This window comes from Schistocerca serialis, chromosome 6 (assembly GCF_023864345.2).
Source record: "Schistocerca serialis cubense isolate TAMUIC-IGC-003099 chromosome 6, iqSchSeri2.2, whole genome shotgun sequence".
In the NCBI taxonomy this organism is placed as follows: domain Eukaryota; kingdom Metazoa; phylum Arthropoda; class Insecta; order Orthoptera; family Acrididae; genus Schistocerca; species Schistocerca serialis.
The window spans coordinates 590,270,641-590,291,350 of record NC_064643.1 but is presented as its reverse complement, the minus strand read 5'-3'; the positions used below and the strand labels follow the sequence as shown (position 1 = coordinate 590,291,350).

The window sequence follows — 20,710 nt, the reverse complement described above, 5'->3', positions numbered from 1 at the left end:
GGACTTTGGTTTTATTGTCTTGGCGTGATTCTGCATGCTTGTAATGTCAGACTTTGTAGCGTGGTATTGCGTGACGTAAAGGTATAGAAAGATCAACCAGAGTATATTAATGCACCTACCATACTTCAGCAGACATATCCGTTGTGTAAATCAGACTTTGCTACTGGACACGGTGGAAGATCTGACATTGTGAATCACGCTAAGACGAAAGAAACATCGCATGGGTGTTCAAACTAATGACAAAACTATTCTTCTTAAAAGGAGAAAACCATTTTCTTGCCGTTATCTGTCCAACGGCACTATCCCCATACATGGCGAAAATGTTTATGGCTGCCTTCGCTGCTGTGACCCCTCCAGTGAACACAAAACAGAAGAATATGTCGGAAATGTTCTGATTTCTACACTTGACGCTCATTTTTTTAGCGCCCACAGCTTCAGTCACTATCTCTAAACAACAAAACGACAAAATGTAAACTCAGAGAGCAACAGTGAACTACGAGTACAAATAAAATATGACAATCGATAAATAAACCCATAGCAAGCGTAATACCAACATGCAAAACAAAAAAAGTCTGCGAATTTGTGCACGGGCTTGGAAGCTCCACTTGTACACTTTGCTCCACAATCTTTGTCTATTTGCTGTTAATGTTTTGTACTGTTAGTAATACAGAGTCATGCTCACTGTTTCATCATGTCAAAACGGAAATGCAATTTTAACAGCAATGTAAAAAGTGAGTGTACTTTTATCGCTGGCAGTGAAGTAATCTGTCGAATGTCCGTTGTGTAAATCAGACTTTGCTACTGGACACGGTGGAAGATCTGACATTGTGAATCACGCTAAGACGAAAGAAACATCGCATGGGTGTTCAAACGAAAAATCACCTCTTCATAAAATACTGAATAATGAAAAGTAAGGAGACATTGTATCAGAATAATTGTAAAATGTCATTTGGGATCATTTTGTATTATTTTTACACATCTAGATTCCAGCCATCTTCGGTGCATCACTCGTTGGTGATGTTATTTATCACAGGGTTAGGTTTATTATTTATACTGTTTTAAATTTCTTGTTTATTTATGAACTTATTTCATTTTCTTTTATTTCATTTGATGTGGTAAAGAAGAAATGGCACAGCTTAAGAGACATTTTCGTAAAAAATACAACAAATTTATATAAAGAAGGAGTGGAGACTGGACTCCTCTAGAGGACATCTCATCATGGCCACACTTCCTAAGTATGCTGTTTTTGCAAGACACTACTTAACACAGAATGCTCTATCGCTTCCACGTAAGTAATATCGCATACTGCTGGTTTTGAGCTAGAAAGCAATTTTGTATCTAATACACCACAGGAAGAAGAACTTGCATGTGGTACATCATACACTGTGGTACATACTACACTTCTCAAATGGCTCTGAGCACTATGGGACTTAACTTCTGAGGTCATCAGTCCCATGGAACTTAGAACTACTTAAACCTAACTAACCTAAGGACATCACACACATCCATGCCCGAGGCAGGATTCGAACCTGCGACCGTAGCGGGCGCGCGGTTCCAGACTGTAGCGCCTAAAACCGCTCGGCCACTCCGGCCGGCTACTACGCTTCTCCAACGACCAATCTGTCGTCGTTAGCTGAAGGTTCGTTCCGATAGTATGCGGCCAGCCGATTGTCCTAGGCATCAAGGTTGGAGACGAGAAGCGTAGAAGCACCGTCTAACACGACGGTACGAAATACCAACAGCAAACGCCAACAACGGCGACACACAAGTGATGGCCCATATCTTGCGAAAGAGAAGGAAAAACTGAAATTGTCTGCCAGCACTGCTGCTTTGAAGGAAGATGGCGATTACATGTTCTTGATGGTGCATCAAGTTCTTCTTGATGGAGAACGATGTGATGTGCTTACCAAAGTCCTATGCTGTATCATACTTCCTCAGTTATCAAGCAGAATGTTCTGTGTACACACCTCTCGGGAGCACTGTTTCGTCAGGAGGAATTCCAAGATACAGCCATAAAAATGCTACTCAGACAACCATTACACTGACGCAAGTGAACCGGTCCCAATGCCGAATGCGATCATCCACCTGCCAAATTTCGCAAACAACAGTATATATTCATTCTTTATCTGTTATGTATATAACTACAGCGAGCTCTTCAACATTATATATATTTTTGTAAACCGTTTTGTTATACGCTTTGGGAATATTATTGAAGACTGAAATTGTACAGTATTTTTTCTTCATTTGTGATCATTAATAATGTGTGCAAGTTACCTGCCAGCCCCTTTGGCCGAGCAGTTCGAGGCGCTTCAGTCCGGAACCGCACGACTGCTACGGACGCAGGTTCGAATTCTGTCTCGGGCATGGATGTGTGTGATGTCCTTAGGTTAGTTAGGTTTAAGTAGTTCTAAGTTCTAGGGGACTGATGACCTCAGATGTTAAGTCCCATAGTGCTCAGAGCCATTTTTTGCAAGTTACCTCAATGCGAAATGTTCCTCAGGTTGTATACTTTCCCAGAAATTCGATCATTTCGTAATTACATGCTGAATAGCTGTAAAGGTGTACTGAAATGTTTCCATGTTCATTCCGTAGTATTTCGAAAATTTTCCCCGTGTTCCTCCACAGTTTTTCATGTAAGTGATGAAGGTGTCCTACCCTGTTTCATTTGTTTAATATGGGACTGACTCAAAATTCCCTTCGCTTTAGTTTGGTTCTTTGTCTCGTTAAGGTGCGTATCTTCTGGAAATTAAAAATACTATCCATTTTTCTAATCAGTCAGTTCAGTTGTCTCGCGACTGACTGACTGACTGCCGGCCGGTCGTGTGTCGCATGTTACTCGACTCCAACGGACAAGCTTCTGCAACCTGTCAGTCGGACGAATACGGCTCAAGTGAATGTCCAGGCTGAGAAAGTGACGTCACACGAGTGACGCTGCTGGAATTTCCCTCGCAATTCCGGTGACGCCACTCGAGTGGTCGGCGTCGGTTATTTTAGATACCATGAACCTAGTTCATGGGATCACAATCTCGTTTACCGTACGGTCCTGAACAGTTTAAAAATGTTTCATTCCTGGGAATAGGTTCTTTGATGTTTCGTAAACTGATACCCCAAAAATGAGTTGCAATCGCATATCTCATCGTGTGAAGGACGTGAGAAATGTTTGTCGCAATCGGTCAGCTCATCCTGGCATTGCAGTTACTGACCGCTTTGCCTCGCACAATGGAAACGAATACGCCACACCACCTCTTCCACTCTCACCTTCGGCAGCGAGTGGAGAGAGTGGAGGGAAGGTAGGCTGACTACTTTCTCTTTGTGCCTCAGCTAAACTGAATGTAGTACATTCAGTTACGAAGCTACTGCCCTGCATGCGTCTGTGTGCGAACGGTGGTTACCGCCACAATGAGACTAGGTTTTGCGGCCCTTGTAAGTACAAATAACAGTTCCGTAATTAAAGAAATTAAGGCGTTTAAGCTCATTTTAGCTTGATAGTTTTGCTTATGTTTAAAAAAATATGCAGAGATTGTGTGTTGCGGGTGCACTGAGGACTAGGCGAGGTTTTACCGTCAGCCATCCAGCGCGAAGAAATGACATCTTTAGTGCGTGTTTGGATGAATGACTGGTCGCTAGTGAAGAGTCAAGACAAAGTCATTGTACAAGTTAAACGGTCTCACGAAATAATACCAAAAATTCGCTTGACAAATACTAATGACAGGCGATAATGCAGAAGGGTGTGACAGTAGTGTGCCGTAATTAGAGGCCTATTGGAGTAGTTTAATATGGTAGCTATTAACACGAAATTTGCTTAGTACATGACATTGTAGTATAACACATGATGCTTAGATATACAGAAATATAGTATCTGGCGTGTAATATGGTATCAAAATAACTCGAAAATTGTATGATGCCCTTTTAAAATGACACGGCACAAAGTACGTAAGGATTATCGAGGTACCGGTAAATAATAAGTTAATCACAATTACATCGGCAGCCTTATAAACCATTTGCAGTGTCTCACAATGTATTTATTCGCTCTTAAAATAATGTTGAAGGTACCAGATACGCTCCAAAAGCAGAGCATTTGACGTGCTGGTAATTACACAATTATCTCAGGTTAGTAACTTTCAGAGAGTGTACTTGACTGACAGTTTATAAATAAATTGTCATTGACAAAGAGCTATGTAATGTAGCATACAACAGCAGATAATAACAGCCACAACCCACTAGCTGTCATACACGTTTCACATCACTGATTGTTCATCTTCATGCTGAGATCAGTGAAATGTTGTCTATAATATAAAAGACTTTTAATTATTGTTGTAGTAGAAGATATATTTTTATGTAAGGAAGATACAGAAGTAGCAAAAATCAATCATTTGTGGCTTCTGTTGTAAAATGAATGTAATAAGATGTTTGCACTTACTGTTAAAACCTTTTCAATTTTATTTGCTAAAGGCAGACTCTGCAGCATCTTTAACATGTGTTAAATTTGTTACACAGCATGAAGATGCAGTTTCAACTAAAGAAAATTTAGAATAGACTTTGTCTTGACAGAAACTCATTTCATACACACTGAAAACAAAAACTCTTAATGAATATGGTTGTGGACCAAGTAGCTACCTGAACTAAATATTGATCATAAACAGCTGGTGTGTTGCTCTGACTGAAACCTGCACTGCATACCCCAGGAGACCACCATTTATTTTGTTTGACAGATGAGATGCAAGACAGATTCATAGTCGCCTTTGAAAGTAAGCCAAATGCTTATCACTGAGGTGTGCTGCTCAACACAAAATAAATAAGACTGCTGGCATTGCTAAGGAACTGTTTGTTGCAGCGCATTAATGTTTTTCAATGTCGAACTTGTGTTGTGACATTTTCATCAAAATCAATCAACTCAGCAGCAGTGGACAAAGATTACTTCCTTTCTCCTGACTCAAATAGTAACCTGTGTCCTTCTAATGCTGCACTACAAAGCCCTGTTTAAATGATTATCATAAACAATAATTGTAAAAAGAGAGCTCCATCAAACCAGTCTCAGGACTGAAGACGACAACAACAACAATTGTAAAAACAAAAAAAAGAACAGGCAAATAGGAGATAAGAAAAAGATGAGGCACACACACACACACACACACACACACACACACACAGATATATATATAGGTGAGGGGGGGGGGGAGGTGCACTAGATATACTAGATATGGAATGACAAGATTTCAGATGAGTGGTACACAGCATTGGACTCTTAATTGCTTACCCATAAAAACAAATGGCAGGCAGGCAATAAGCCAGGGATGAGAGTTGAACATGGTACAGAAATAAAAAGCAGATAAAAAGAAAGATAAAGGTAGTCATAAATTTATAAGGAAACAAAGTTGGAAATTCCTGGATGGAGCAATACATAAAATAAGGTAAAGGCAACCAATCACCTATAGTAATTTGAGCACTATCTCTTTTCCCAGCAATAGTACACACATCCACATACAGAGACACCCAAATGCATGTTCTTGTGGCCATGGCAAGACTGATTATTGATACTCGATTATTGAAAGCAGTAGCCTTGCTGTGGCCACGGGAGTATCATTTGGATGGTTGTGTGTGTAAATGTGTGTACTGTTGCTGGAGAAAGAGCTAGTGCCAGAAAGGAAGTGTGAATCCTGTTTTCTGTTATGTTACTGTGCTCCACACATTGATCTGCTATAGGTGAGTGGTTCCCTTTCCCTTACTTTATGTATGAGAAATCGAAGCTAGTACTAGTTGGTGAATGAAGGGGGTGTGGGGAATCAAGAGGGATTGGGGGGGGGGGGGGGAGGGTTGGGAAAAAAAAACATAAAGCAAAAATAAATATAAATCTGTTGAAGAGGTCTGTAATAAGGAAAATCAAGAGTAACTGGCTTCAGTTATGACAGAAAAACTTAGTCAGGAGCATTCTAGAGGCTCAGTTCTCATGTATAGCTTTAGGATGTAGTAGTGCTTGGAAAGAGAACTTAAATAGTTCAAGTGATGAGATAGATGTTCAGCCGTTCTGGTATTATGTTCCAGGCTAGTCATTGCCTTTTAGAACTAGGTAGTAGTCAAGTCAGTATTGATTGCTAGATAGGACTGAAATGACGTTTAGGAAACAATATGCGTACATTCACAAGTCTTCCTCACTTGTTCCCCCAAAATCTGAAAATACTCTTCCCCAAACAGTTTGTTTGTGTTATACCAACAATATGGCTTATTGTGTCGATGAATGAGGTGCATTAGGCAGGTTTTATAATGAGCTCTCATTAAGCGTGATAACATAGTTTCTGTTGCTACTGAGCCTGCCATATTTTTTACCAAGTTTAGATGTAGATATAAAGTTATTCCAGCAGGTGTCAGACAGATTTTGGCATTTTTATATGTGACTTAAGACAGCAAAAGCCTTTCTTTAAAAGCTAGTTAATAAATTCAGGTTCTGGACTGTCCTGGATCAGAAATAAAGTATTCTTCTTATGTTTTATTGGTATCATCCAACGTCCTATTACTGAACTTCATCTAGAATGCAATGCCAGGAACATGTGTCATTTTCATGGTATTTGGATATCTCTTACCACTGTCAAACTTTGTAACTTTAGAGGTAGGATTTGACCCTACAAAATGCATTTGAGCCACAGCATCCATCTGAAACTGTGATAGTATTTTCTTCCATTCTCTTTGGCATCACATATTTGCAGCTTTATTTTCTTTGCTTTCGCTTTTGTCACATTTATTGCTAATTTATTGTGTACTTTCTTCCCTTTCTAACTTCATTCATGGTCCTATTCTCTACATATTACATATTTAATTAGCATAGATAATGTATAACTGCTGAGAGGTGTCTTTCTTGTATGTTTTAATGCTACTGGTATCATTAAAGAGCAATGTAAAACGATTTATAGGATATTTAACTTTTTTTTAATTTGAAATTAATGTTTTTTACTTGATCACACCTTTTTCAGGTTGCTGTCCTTTCTCTGACACTGTTTACTCTGGTGGAAACAACTCTGCAACCGAGGGCACCGAATTTTCAATATTTTGAGAGGTATTACAGATTTCTTTCCTTCCTAACACATACAGTTCACATAAATTTCTTCTGCTCTTAATGTTGTTGTCCATGTGCTACTCAATGAAACATGTGACAGACAGGCACACTGTAATTTGTACATTCAATATTAAACAGGAAACATTTTGTGATGCTCTTGAACCAGCTTTTGTTTTCTTAGGCCATTGTCAGATGACAACTGTATGTAGCAAACACAGATAAAATGATGTGTGACTTTCACTGATATTATTTATCCTACAGAAAATACAAAAATGATGAAATGTGGAATGTTTACATAGGAAAGCATAATGATTTTTATGTCAAGCGAAAATAGTTACATTAACTGTAAATCAGCAAACATATGACACAGAATGCCAGCTTACTATTAAATGACCAAACTCTTATTTCTTTTTTCCCTTCTGTTACATTAAGTTTTGGTTAAAAGTACTAGACTAAAATTGTAAGTTCAGCTTTTAATTTTCTCCGACATTGCTTACTGTGGTGGAAACAACTCTGCAAGTTTTGCAGGAGAACTTCTGTGAAGTTTGGAAGGTAGGAGCTGAGGTACTGATGGAAGTAAAGCTGTGAGGATGGGTTGTGAGCCATGCTCAGTTGGTAGAGCACTTGCCCGCAAAAGGCAAAAGTACCAAGTTTGAGTCTCAGTCCAGCACACAGTTTAATCTCCCAAGAAGTTTCATATCAGTGCACACTCCACTGCAGAGTGAGAATTTCACCCTGGGAACTCTGCAATCTGTTGTTAAATATATCTCCACAAGAAAAGTTTCATCTTTTAGTTAATGTAACTATTTCTGCATGACATGAAAATGTAATACTTTCCTTTGTAAACACACTACATGTCATCACATTTTTATCTTTAATGTGCACTGTGCCAGCTGAATGCACAAAGCAGGAACTGCAGTTCAGTAGGTGGAGTGTGTTCGACAGCAGCAAGGCCATGGGCATGAGGGATGTTAGTGTATAATGAGGTGGCATCAACAGTGAAGAATGGGGATAAGCGAGAATTCCTATGCCTATCCCAGAAACTGTGCCCTAAATCCATCTCCCTCCTAACCCCAATGACCTGCCTTATACACACATTCTATATGCTTCCCAAAGTCCACAAATTAACAATCCTGGATGTCTCAACTGTAGCCAACTACTGTGCTCCCACTGAAAGAATCTCTACTCTTGTCAACAAGCACTTACAACCAATTGCCTGAAGCATACCCTGTCATGACAAAGGATGTCCATTGCCGACTCTATCCTTGTCCCATTACTACCTGGATCCCTACTCCATGGATCCACTGATGATGTCACCTCTCTATACAACAACATCCCACACACTCATGGCCTCATGTCTATTGTGGTGTATTTTTCCCTCTTCTCCTGCAGATGTATATTTTGTAAGGTTTGTGGTGGGTCATATACCTGCACTAGCAGGAAGTTGCGCCCCATGCCGATATAACTGGGCAATATTTTGCCAGCCCTATACACTGCCAGATGACAATAGTATTATCTTTATCCTCTCTTCTCAGAGTAGTTGTTTGGTGGTCCGGATCCTTCTGTGCCACCTCCCTGTCCATCTAACTATGGTGAAGATTCCTGGAATGCTTCCGCAAGTTCTCTGTACTGCTCTACTAAATAAATAGCCACACTTCTCACAAACAGGGGTATATTTTGCCCAACATTTTCACTATTTCTTTTAACAACACAACAAATAATTGCTATGGTAATACCACTGCCTTGAGTACATTCAAAAACATCCATACATGGCTACTTTAGGACCTGAGAGAGCAAACCAGATAAATGACTACTGCTGTTCAATTGTTCATTACACCCTTGTTGGTGTGTCATTTACTCCATGGCTCTCGGATTTAGGCATTTGGTGCATCATGGCACAAATGACTCCTGAATGACCAGTGGCTGTAATACCATTTTTTTATTGGTCCTCTTCTTGCCAGCTCCACCACTGCTCCACATTCACTGCATACAAGAAAGGAAAACACAGTTTCCCTTTCCCACTACATTTATTCTTATTCAATTTATTCACGAGCATCTCTTGTCGACAGCTTTCCAGTGGTGTGTTGGCATGTTTACAAATATCTCAAAACACTACACTATCATACACTACCCATTCCGACTCCAATCTCACTACCTCATTTCATATACACCTTACCAATTACATCCCCACACACAACAAATTTTCCTTTGAAGGGAAAGTACATAAACAAATCTGCAGCACAGGCTTTAGGTACTCGTATGGCACCCTCCTATGCCAACCTCTTTATGGGCCATGTAGAGGAAACCTTCCTAGCCTCCAAAAACCACAAATCCCTTGTCTGGTTCAGATTCATTGATGATACACAAAAAAATTGCTCCCAATTAGCCTGGCCTCCCATGGATGGGGTATCTGCAGTGGTGAAAATTCCCTTGCCCAGCATGCTGAAGGTCTTACAAAGGCATTCACATACAGACACTACCCCCAACACCTAGTGCACCATACTTCACACACCCCTAATCCTCCCACCACCTCCAAGAACCTGCTAGAAAGGAGTCTCTCTCATCGTCCAATACCAGACCAGACTGGAACAACTAAATCACGTCCTTCGCCAGGACTCTGATTCTCTATCACATGCCCACAAATGAAGAATGTCATACCCATGGTCGTTCCTGTCCCTCCTAAACTGTTATTCTGCTGCTCTCCCAATCTACACAACATTCTGGTCCATCCATATGCCACTTGCACTCCCAGTCCCTCGTCACAGGGAGCATATCCCTGTGGAAGATCCAGGTGCATGACCTGCCCAGTTCTTCTTCCTAGTACACCGTATTTTAGTCCTGTCACTGGCTTATCGTATCCCATCAAAGGCAAGGCCATCTGTGAAAGCAGCCACGCCATATACCAGAACTGCTGCAATTTCTGCACAGCGTTTTACATGATCATAAACACAAACCAGCTGTCCATCAGAATGAATGGCCACCATCAGACTGTAGAGAAGAACAGAATTGACCACCTAGCGGAGGAGCTGTTGAGCATAACATCATTTTTGAAGTCAATGGCTGATTCACAGTCCTTGCCTTGTGAATCCTTCCATAATGCTCCTGGCCTCAATATCAGCTAGCTCGTTGCTCTACACCTCTACCCAAAAGTCTCCTCTTCCTCCATTCTGTCGTCCCTCCCAATCCACAACTCAACTTCATCATCATGGTGCAATGCATAAAGGCACCAGCTCTGGCACCCACCTGTTGTTTTCCTAGTCCATGCACCTGCAGTTTCTCCCTCTCACATCCCTATACCACACACCTGCTCCCTCCTTCTGAACATTTCTACTATTTGGCAAGTGCTCTCCTTTACTTCTAAATTATTTGTTGATAACTGTATAAGTAACTCATCATTTTATCTGTGTTTGCAAAGGTGTCGCTATGTTTGATACAGTGATTCTCTGCTTATCATGTCTTCGGGCTTTGTCTGTACCTGGATGGGTGAGCACTTGGGAACACTGGCTGCTGTTGGCTCAGGGACATGTAGGTCACTGAAGTGGCATCCAATTGAATGACTTGCTCTAGGCTGCTGAGCAATATGGCATTATTACATTTAGTAGTCATTTGATGATGACCTAAGAAGTTGAAAGACAGTTCATAACCAAATAAATATAACTTTGCAGAACATCAGGAAATGTTTCCTACATAAAATTGTTACCATGTTCTGCCAAGAACTGACAGAAAATTCAGCAATGGTATGCATTCAAATTAACAAGAACACACAAACAAAGGGACCTACAAAAAGTGACAAAAGAGAGGTACAAAGTAAGAATAAAATGTTTAGCTCACAATTTTAAAAGAGAAGGTTTCCTGAGAAACATCTTTGTATATTTTCACAGCTGTACTTTTCTTTATAAAACAACTGATTTTGGTCTGTTTAGGGCGGTCTTCACGAGGTTATATAAGGGGTAATTAGACAAAGCATCATACATAAAGTTCTTTTACAAATGTGAACTGTGCCGTGGTATTACAACCGTAAAACCTGATTGAATTACACCCATGTTGTCCGATCTGCACACCTGCTATTGTAGTCATCCTTACTGTGCGTGCAGTCGTGAAAGAGTCACCATGTCAAGGTTTCTTCTATGGGAAGTAAAGAGATGAATGGGGAATCTGCTAAAAAAGTAGAAATATACTGATAACAGTGAAACTAGAAAAGGGCTTTGTGACAATATATAATGACAATGAGAGAGAGGAACTGTAAAAGATCAAAGGCTAACAAGAATATAATTTGGGCTCCAAAAACTACATGGCTGGAAGCAAGTACATGACCAGACCAGATTTCGTACCCTTTGTAAATATTAGAGTCACAGACAGGCACAACAGACTGCTAAACAAGTAAGTTTTCAGCCAAAAAGCCTCCTTTTGAAGTGGGCAACACACACTCACTTTCACGCAAACACTACTCACACACAAATACACATCTGCTGTCACTGGTTGTCTTGGCCAGGCTGCTACCAACTGTGCATGGTGAGAGAAGCAATATGGATGGTGGTATTAAGGAGGAAGTTGGGGGAGCCTGGACAGGACAGCAGGGTAGCAATGGAGGACGGTAAAGTACTGCTTGTGGGAGCATACAGGAACATAGTGAGGAGAGGATAGGGCAGCTAGGAACAGTCAGGAGGTTAGACGAAGCGGGAGGGGGGAGGGCAGAGTGGAGGGTTGGTAGGGAGGGAGAGTGCAGTGGAAAAGGAGAGAAGTAAAAACACTGTGATTGAGTTAGTGTAATAGAAGGGTGCGTGGAGCTGTAATGGGAACAGGGAAGGGGATAAGTGAATAAAAGATAGTGACTAACCAAGGTTGAGGCCAGAGAGTTTACAGGAATATCGGATATACTGCAGGCCAGAAGAGCTTCTGAAGCTGTCGTTGACGTGAAGAACGTTCTGTTGAGCAGCATGCTTAGCAACTGGATGGTCCAGCCGTTTCTTGCCACAGTTTGTCAGTGGCCACTCATGTGGACATGCCAACATAGAATGCAGCACAGTGGTTGCAGCTTAGCTTGGAAATTACATGACTGCTTTCACAGGTAGATATGCCTTTGATGGGACAGGTTGTGCTTGTGACAGAATGGAGTAGGTGGTGGTGGGAGAATGTGTGAGATAAGTCTTGCATTTAGGTCTGTTATAGGGATATGAGCCATAAGCAAGGCGTGGGGAACAAGGGTGAAGTAAGGATGGACAAGGATATTGTGTAGGGTCAGTGGGTGGTGGAATACCATTGAGGAAGGGGTGAGAAGGATAGTGGATTGGACATACCTCTTTTCAGCACAGTATGAAAGGTAGTTGAAACCTTGGCAGAGAATGTGATTCAGTTGCTCCAGTCCTGGGTGGTACTGAGTCATGAGGGGAATCGTCCTTTGTGGCCAGATGGTGGAACTTTGGGAGGCGGTGGATGTCTGGAGAGATAAGGCATGGGAGCTCTGTTTCTGTACAAGGTTGGTAAGGTATTTTCAATCTGTGAAGGCCTCAGTGAGACTCATGTATATTTTGAGACGGACTGCTTGCCACTACGGATGCAGTCTCCCTGCAATATATTCTAAGTTTCCGTGACCCCTCAACTTTCATTTGTCACTGTCCTTCACCCACCTAGCCCCTTCCCTGTTCCCACTTCAGCACTACACAGGCCTTTATTACACCAACTCAACCACAGTGTTTTTACTTCCCTCCTTTTCACTCCACTATCCCCCCACCTTTCATCTAACCTCCCGACTGTACCTAGCTGTCGTACCGTCTCCCCGCCACATCACTGTATGCTCCCACAAGCAGCAATTTACCGGCCCTGCTATCCCTCCTCCTCCCCGCCCCAACCTCCTCATCCCCACCTCCCAGATTGCTTCTCCCATCAAGTGCAGCCGCTTGCAGTCTGGCCATGGTAGCCAGAGAAAGTGGTCACTTGTATGTGAGATGTGTTGGCATGAATGTGGGTGTGTGTTGTCTACTTCAGAAGAAGGCCTGTTGGCTGAAAACTTACTTGTTTAGCAGTCTTTTTGTTGTGCCTGTCTGCGACTCAACATCTACTGTTTGTAAATCTAAGCTTTTTGTTTACTCTGCTCTCACATACAGAGTAATATACATTCATAAACAACATAATATTATGATGTAAATGCTCTGTACTTCTTGATTGTGTGACTTAAAGAGAAATGTGTTTGTGGAACAACTCAGAACATTGCAAAACATCCATAATTCTTGTCCATAATATTGAATGGTCATCACTTGTGTGTTCATTGAAGTTTATGCTGCTTTTCTAAAAGAATAAGAATTTATTACTCTGGAACAGTACTGGGAGGTTGTGCTGTATCCTTATTATATTTTTGAATTAAATCTGAGGCCAGTTTAGTAAAACTTATGTAAAAGGATAACACTGACCACAAAATTCATATGCTATCCTCACATTATAGCTCCCACCCATGAAATGAGTTCTATGAGCACAAGAGTTATCTCCCACAAAATGAAAACAGTTGTCAATGACATCACAGATTAATATATTGAAGGCTCTTGTCTCTGTATATTCAAATGGTAGAAAAGTGATTCAAATGTCACAAACATCCATATATCTGCCAATGCTGATTTCTGTCCATACCAGCTGTTTAGCACCATAATACTGATATATTTCACAAACGAATTTGGGGCAATTTTAAATTCCACAGTCTCTACTGTTGATGAAACAGCTTTGCTTTTATATCTAAGATTGCAGGTCCTCTTGCCAGAATTCACAGATAAAACCTTCTTTGATTATAACATATGTGACTCTCAAAGTGTAAAGCATCTTTGGGCATAGATGATAATTAGAAAATCTCTAAGAATTTCCATGTGACAGTATTCCTGCTCACGTTATGACCACTGAAGATTACAGTAATGCTGGTTGTAAGGTTACACACTAAACTGCAACTTCTCTGGCTACAAAGCAAGTCTGTTGAATGTGTTTTCTTTGTGAACTGTAGTTGATGGGAGGGACACAATGAGACAACATACTTAGAGACTGCTTTCACAAAAATCATTGTTGACCATTTGGGTGGTTGTTTTGTCTACTGTTGTTGTTTGCAAGCTTCGTTGCAGTTAAATAAAACTTTGCTGCCCATTCCGATTGGCTGTAAGAGAGAGGTAATTATGATGTCTGGCCTGGCCTTCATCTTTCTGAAAGGACTCCTTTGTTTGAAAGCCAATCCATAATGAAAAACACACTTTAAGGCATTCTAATGGCATTTCATAACTCTCGGTGAAAATAATCAGTTTCTATCCTTTCTGTTACTTCCAGAGAAACATAATGTTATGAATTCCTGTGACTGAGAGATTCAACCACCTTAACTCAAAAAACTGAGCATTGGCACGGAAGATCAATTACTCTTAGGGCTTAGACATGTCCACAGTTCCTCTCTTTTACATCTACATCCATCCTATCCAAGCCACTTTACGTTGTGTAGCAGAGGGTAATTTCAATACTGCAGTCACTTCATCCTTTCCCAGTTCCATTCCCAAAAGGTGTGCAGGCAGTAACATGCTGCCTGTTTCTTTAGACCTGTTTGGGCCAGCTTAATGATATTTTTCTCCTTTTCCTGTAGAAACAGTGAGAGATTCTAATGAAAGCTGCCAGAGGTGCAACACTAGAAATTACAATGTACCAGTATGGGAAGTATAGGAGATCCAGCACTAAACTTGACAGATATTTTAAGGTAATTTAAACCAAGCACACCAATAGGAATTTGGAAGTTAAATCCAATGTTGTTAAAACCTGACATGAGCCATGACTTACAGCTAGCTGCATCTCAGTTCATTCAGCACTGCACTGCCAGTAGAGCCTCCTCCACATCACACATGAGCTCCACAGCAAGCATACATAGCCCACACACATTCATTAATTAATTTGCACATTAGAATCTGTGAATCTCATCATGAAGGGCAGTCTTCAGTGATGTGTTAAGAGTCAAGTTACACATCTGCAAGCAGAAGTAGCCACATTAGGCTACTTCTGTTAAGTACACTAACAAGATATTATGACTAGTGCTACTCTACTCGCACCGGTAATTATGGGAAATACTTCTAGGTGTGTGTGCAGTATAAGAACAGCTATTTTGAAATACAAGCCACTGAACCCTGTCTTTAACTAATATGCTGCCATTTTTATCTAACACTTCAAGCAAATCATTTATGTAGCTTCACACGGAGCATATCCTATATACTAGCAATGTCAAGATATGTTTAATACAAACATTAGCTTTATTTGAAATTTATACAACCAAGACCGAATATTTGTATCAACTATAGCAGGAGTAGTTAATAAGGTATTCTTCAAACAATGGAAACTCCAGGTAGGAATATCAACAATATAGGAAAAGACAGATTGCTATTTACTGTAAAGAAGACATGTCAAGTTCCAGACAGGTACAATTAAAAGACACTTACATAAATAAAGCTTTCGGCCACAGCCTTCATCAGTAAAACACACACACACACACACACACACACACACACACACACACACACACCAGCTCCAGCATCTGGGGCTGGAATCTCATGGCGAGGTGGAAAGAATTCGGCAAACATTTGAGAGGAGTTCACAAAAGTCTACTGGACACATAACAGAGAACTGGCAGCACCTCATACGACAGTTGTCAAGTGTTGAGGTGTCGTTTGGTCTATAAACCATACAGGTTGCAATTAGTGCAAGCTCTTTGGGTTGGTGATAAAAGGAAACAGGTTAACTTCAACAGTGCTCTGGTAGAGGACTGGAAGACAATACAAATTTACCATAGTTAATTTTCAGAGATGAAGCAACATTTCATGTCAGCAGTAAAGTAAACCAACATAACATATGCATATGGGGACTCCAGAACCCTCATGACATTAATGAGCATGAAAGACACTCAAGTAAAGAAACATTTTTTGTGCTATTACGCGCAAAAAAGTATATGGTCCCTTCTTTTCTCTTTCTCTCTCTTTTTTTTAAAAAAAATGAAAAGACAGTGACTGGAACCAGCTGTCTTCAAATGCTGCAGAATTGGCTTTTTCCACAACTTCAGTAGGACTCCAATCATTTCATTTTCCAACAGGATGGAGCTCCACCACATTGGAACAACAACAGATATCAGTTTCTTAATGATACTCTGCCTGCTGAATAGGGCACACTTTTCCCAAGACATTGTCATGCATTCTTGGACTCCTAGATCATCACATGTGACCCCATGCAATTTTTTCTTGTGAAGGAAAGTGTGTTCGTCTCTCCCTTCACCTCGTGACATAGAAGAAGTGAAGAACAGATTAACAGCCACCATAACTTCTCTAAAAGCAGACACATTAAGTAAAGTTTATGACGAATTTCGCTATTGCCTAAACGTTGTTCATGCTGCGGCTGGTGGACATGCAAAACATTTATAACAGCATAGCTGAAACATTTTGCAATTCATCCCATGTTTGTATATATATATATTTTTAATAGGTTGTTCTTTTTGAAACACCTTGTACTTTAACCATTAAAGGCAGTCATAAATATTTCAGGGCTTATACACTGCGCTGGTCAAAGTTCTGTGATGGTGGTGTTGAAAACTGCTTACTTGTGATAGCTTCTCAATACCCAGTTTAGCAAGTGAATTTCAGTAGATACCCCATCTGTTAACTGATTATCATCAACTAATTCCTTTTTAAAGAAAGTTCAAAAAACGAGTGTTAATATTGAACTTTGCATTTGCAGCAGGAAATCAATAAATTAAAATTCCACTGTTATATTTATGTGAAAATTTAGTGGTAAAAAAAATGAAAATAAAGTTTGCACTAGGCAAATGAGCCATAAGGAATTATATTTTCTTTGCTGGCCTCTATATGGCAGGCAGCTATAATTGAGACCGATGTCTGACCGACAAGCAGTACCTCAGATGACACATGCCTTAGACACTCGTAGTTTTAGCTGAAGTCTTGGAGAACACAGCCTGGTATGGCTGTGACTATTGACAGTACCATCCAACAGTAGACAGACACATACCTGCTCCCTGCCTAGTCCAAAACTCAAAAGCGACTGGCTAAAAATTGTTCTGTGACACTAGCTCCACCATGACTCTGCCTCACTTTTAACTATGTCATTCCTTTGCATATAATTTGTCATTGAAGTTTAAATAGTTTTGATTATCAAAATGTTAACATTGGTTAAAATTTTAAATTTGTGTCCCAGTGTTATACACTCCTGGAAATTGAAATAAGAACACCGTGAATTCATTGTCCCAGGAAGGGGAAACTTGATTGACACATTCCTGGGGTCAGATACATCACATGATCACACTGACAGAACCACAGGCACATAGACACAGGCAACAGAGCATGCACAATGTCGGCACTAGTACAGTGTATCTCCACCTTTCGCAGCAATGCAGGCTGCTATTCTATCATGGAGACGATCGTAGAGATGCTGGATGTAGTCCTGTGGAACGGCTTGCCATGCCATTTCCACGTGGCGCCTCAGTTGGACCAGCGTTCGTGCTGGACGTGCAGACCGCGTGAGACGACGCTTCATCCAGTCCCAAACATGCTCAATGGGGGACAGATCCGGAGATCTTGCTGGCCAGGGTAGTTGACTTACACCTTCTAGAGCACGTTGGGTGGCACAGGATACATGCGGACGTGCATTGTCCTGTTGGAACAGCAAGTTCCCTTGCCGGTCTAGGAATGGTGGAACGATGGGTTCGACGACGGTTTGGATGTACCGTGCACTATTCAGTGTCCCCTCGACGATCACCAGTGGTGTACGGCCAGTGTAGGAGATCGCTCCCCACACCATGATGCCGGGTGTTGGCCCTGTGTGCCTCGGTCGTATGCAGTCCTGATTGTGGCGCTCACCTGCACGGCGCCAAACACGCATACGACCATCATTGGCACCAAGGCAGAAGCGACTCTCATCGCTGAAGACGACACGTCTCCATTCGTCCCTCCATTCACGCCTGTCGCGACACCACTGGAGGCGGGCTGCACGATGTTGGGGCGTGAGCGGAAGACGGCCTAACGGTGTGCGGGACCGTAGCCCAGCTTCATGGAGACGGTTGCGAATGGTCCTCGCCGATACCCCAGGAGCAACAGTGTCCCTAATTTGCTGGGAATTGGCGGTGCGGTCCCCTACGGCACTGCGTAGGATCCTACGGTCTTGGCGTGCATCCGTGCGTCGCTGCGGTCCGGTCCCAGGTCGACGGGCACGTGCACCTTCCGCCGACCACTGGCGACAACATCGATGTACTGTGGAGACCTCACGCCCCACGTGTTGAGCAATTCGGCGGTACGTCCACCCGGCCTCCCGCATGCCCACTATACGCCCTCGCTCAAAGTCCGTCAACTGCACATACGGTTCACGTCCACGCTGTCGCGGCATGCTACCAGTGTTAAAGACTGCGATGGAGCTCCGTATGCCACGGCAAACTGGCTGACACTGACGGCGGCGGTGCACAAATGCTGCGCAGCTAGCGCCATTCGACGGCCAACACCACGGTTCCTGGTGTGTCCGCTGTGCCGTGCGTGTGATCATTGCTTGTACAGCCCTCTCGCAGTGTCCGGAGCAAGTATGGTGGGTCTGACACACTGGTGTCAATGTGTTCTTTTTTCCATTTCCAGGAGTGTATTTCTTTATGGGTCAAGTGAGGCTCTCCTGACTATGTCTTTGTGTTGAGTGTAAAATTTCAAAAGCATCCATGTTGTGTAATACAATCTAATTAAAATTTTTATATTCATGTCTGACAATAAAACTGCACACACATGTTGGACCTCAGCTTATTACTCATGTAGATGCCAAGGATTTCACACATGGAGCCTCATTCAGAGTGTGTCCATTAATCTCTATTTCCGGTATCTGCAAGTTATTTTTGTGTGTTTGGAAATGCATACTACAGGTATTTGTAAGATTAATGGTTGAGCTGATTTCTATGAATCAGTTGTAATCCTGTTATTCCCTTCACTTTGTCTGCTATAGACATGTTTATATTTATGACACCAGAAAACGTCACAGTTTTTGAAGAGTTCTCAAATTCCTAAAGCTGTTAATTTGTATAGGTAATTAATGTAATGGAAATAACTTTTTCCTGCATATTACATACTTTTTTTTTTTTTTATTTTCAGGCCAAAGTATCGATACCCATATTATGATGAACAAGGAAGAGGACGTCTTTTGTATGGATATGGAGGGTCAGACTTGTATCAGTATAAAGCCTATTCCCCACTTGAAGGAATTCATTAATTTATGCTACAGATTATATCAATAATGCAAGAAATAAGTTGTGTGTTTAAGACAGATAATAGGCATTGTGTTAAACCCATCATCAGTAGTTTCTTTTCAAAAGTGTACTGTAGTTTGCTGCACATACAGTAATACTGCAATCCAGGACAATTGTAAAGAGACACGATTCTCCATTATGCGTGTGCAACTGTCAGCATTGTTTCTGCCATGTGGACCTGAATTTTGTTCTGTATATAAATGTAAATTACAAGCATTTCTTGCACAATTCTTACTAGACAAATCAAAATAATTGTACTCTGTCCACAAGCTTTCATGTTGCATCAATATTATTTTTTATGTTCACTTTACAGCTATGTTAAATTACTGGTCAGAATATAACTAGAAAAAAAATTGACATAATTTTGTATACAATATATTACAGATTGAGACACAAACTGTGTATCTTTTGAAACTACTGTTACCTAATGGTCACTTCTTCATACTAACATATTTGTAAGCAACATTGTAAGGTGATTTTCAGTGCTTGTAGATGGTACTGTTCAGTTCCAAGTTGACTAAGGATTGCAAATTCCATTAGCAACCAAGAAATCAGTGAAGCAATAACTTTTAACTGAATATTAAAGACTAACATAATAATACAACACTTCAGTATGTTATCACTCCATTCCGTTGTGAAGAGTCATTCAAAACATACGCTGCTCAGTTTTTGCCAAACCCAGTATTATTGTAAGTAGTAGCTAGACCATTTACCTGGCTCAGAATAACAAAGTGATTGCCCAGTTAATTGTTTACAAAACAGTAATGATAGCAGCAATCAGAGAATGAGCTTAGACATGCTTTCTATTTTGTTAACCGGGTTGATTCATTTTCATTTTTGGATTTTTTTCTCATGGCATGTTGCTTTTACACGAAGGAATATCCTAAACGCAAACCTAATACACCCCATCAACGAGCAGCATGTGCATGTGTTTAGAATAGAAAGGCCGAGTCATTGCTGCCGCAATGATATTGTGAGTGAAGACAAATATGAACCAACGGCACCATATGCTCCCATATTCAGCTGTCAATCACTTTCTTGTTCTGATCAAGGTACACAGTAATTTTCACAATAGAAACAATTTATTTCTTGTACTGAAACCTAATAAAAATAAGAACGAATTTTGTATACATTTCTGTACAAAAGTTTTATGGAATTTGACTGAATTCTGAAGAAATTTTCTTCTTCCATTAAAAGAATAAAAGATCAAAAGAGAGCCATACATTATCTTAGTTGTGCCTTTGAGATTTTAAGGACACAGTGATTCAATTTAGAGAAATAACTCTCTAGAGTGATGTAGACCTAAGAAAACAGTTCTGTGATGAGCTAAGGTGGGGCCAGAAAGAGAAAATTTTGCATCTGCATCAGTATACCAGGTGAGC

The 20,710-nt window shown here is 40.9% G+C and overlaps 1 protein-coding gene across 3 annotated transcripts; it reads left to right on the top strand.

The window, feature by feature from the left end:
* The first annotated feature begins 2,616 nt into the window (after positions 1-2,616).
* Positions 2,617-19,934, top strand: LOC126484468 (uncharacterized). Of its 3 annotated transcripts, XM_050107994.1 has the most exons (4): positions 2,617-2,633; positions 4,050-4,110; positions 6,966-7,048; positions 19,174-19,934. In XM_050107994.1, coding segments are annotated over exons 1-4 (264 nt in total). In that variant the 5' UTR covers positions 2,617-2,631; the 3' UTR covers positions 19,292-19,934. The 3 variants fall into 3 exon arrangements, with proteins under 3 accessions (XP_049963951.1, XP_049963950.1, XP_049963952.1); XM_050107993.1 differs by lacking the exons at positions 2,617-2,633; positions 4,050-4,110 and adding an exon at positions 2,951-3,290; XM_050107995.1 differs by lacking the exons at positions 2,617-2,633; positions 4,050-4,110 and adding an exon at positions 3,287-3,423.
* Positions 19,935-20,710: the final 776 nt, after the last annotated feature.

Excerpts from the sequence above, each read along its gene's own strand:
- LOC126484468 (XM_050107993.1), top strand. The coding sequence starts at position 3,114 with ATGAGTTGCAATCGCATATCTCATCGTGTGAAGGACGTGAGAAATGTT. Across the intron at positions 3,291-6,965 it reads GTGGAGAGAGTGGAGGGAAG|GTTGCTGTCCTTTCTCTGAC; the intron begins GTAGGCTGACTA and ends CACCTTTTTCAG. Across the intron at positions 7,049-19,173 it reads AATTTTCAATATTTTGAGAG|GCCAAAGTATCGATACCCAT; the intron begins GTATTACAGATT and ends TTTTATTTTCAG.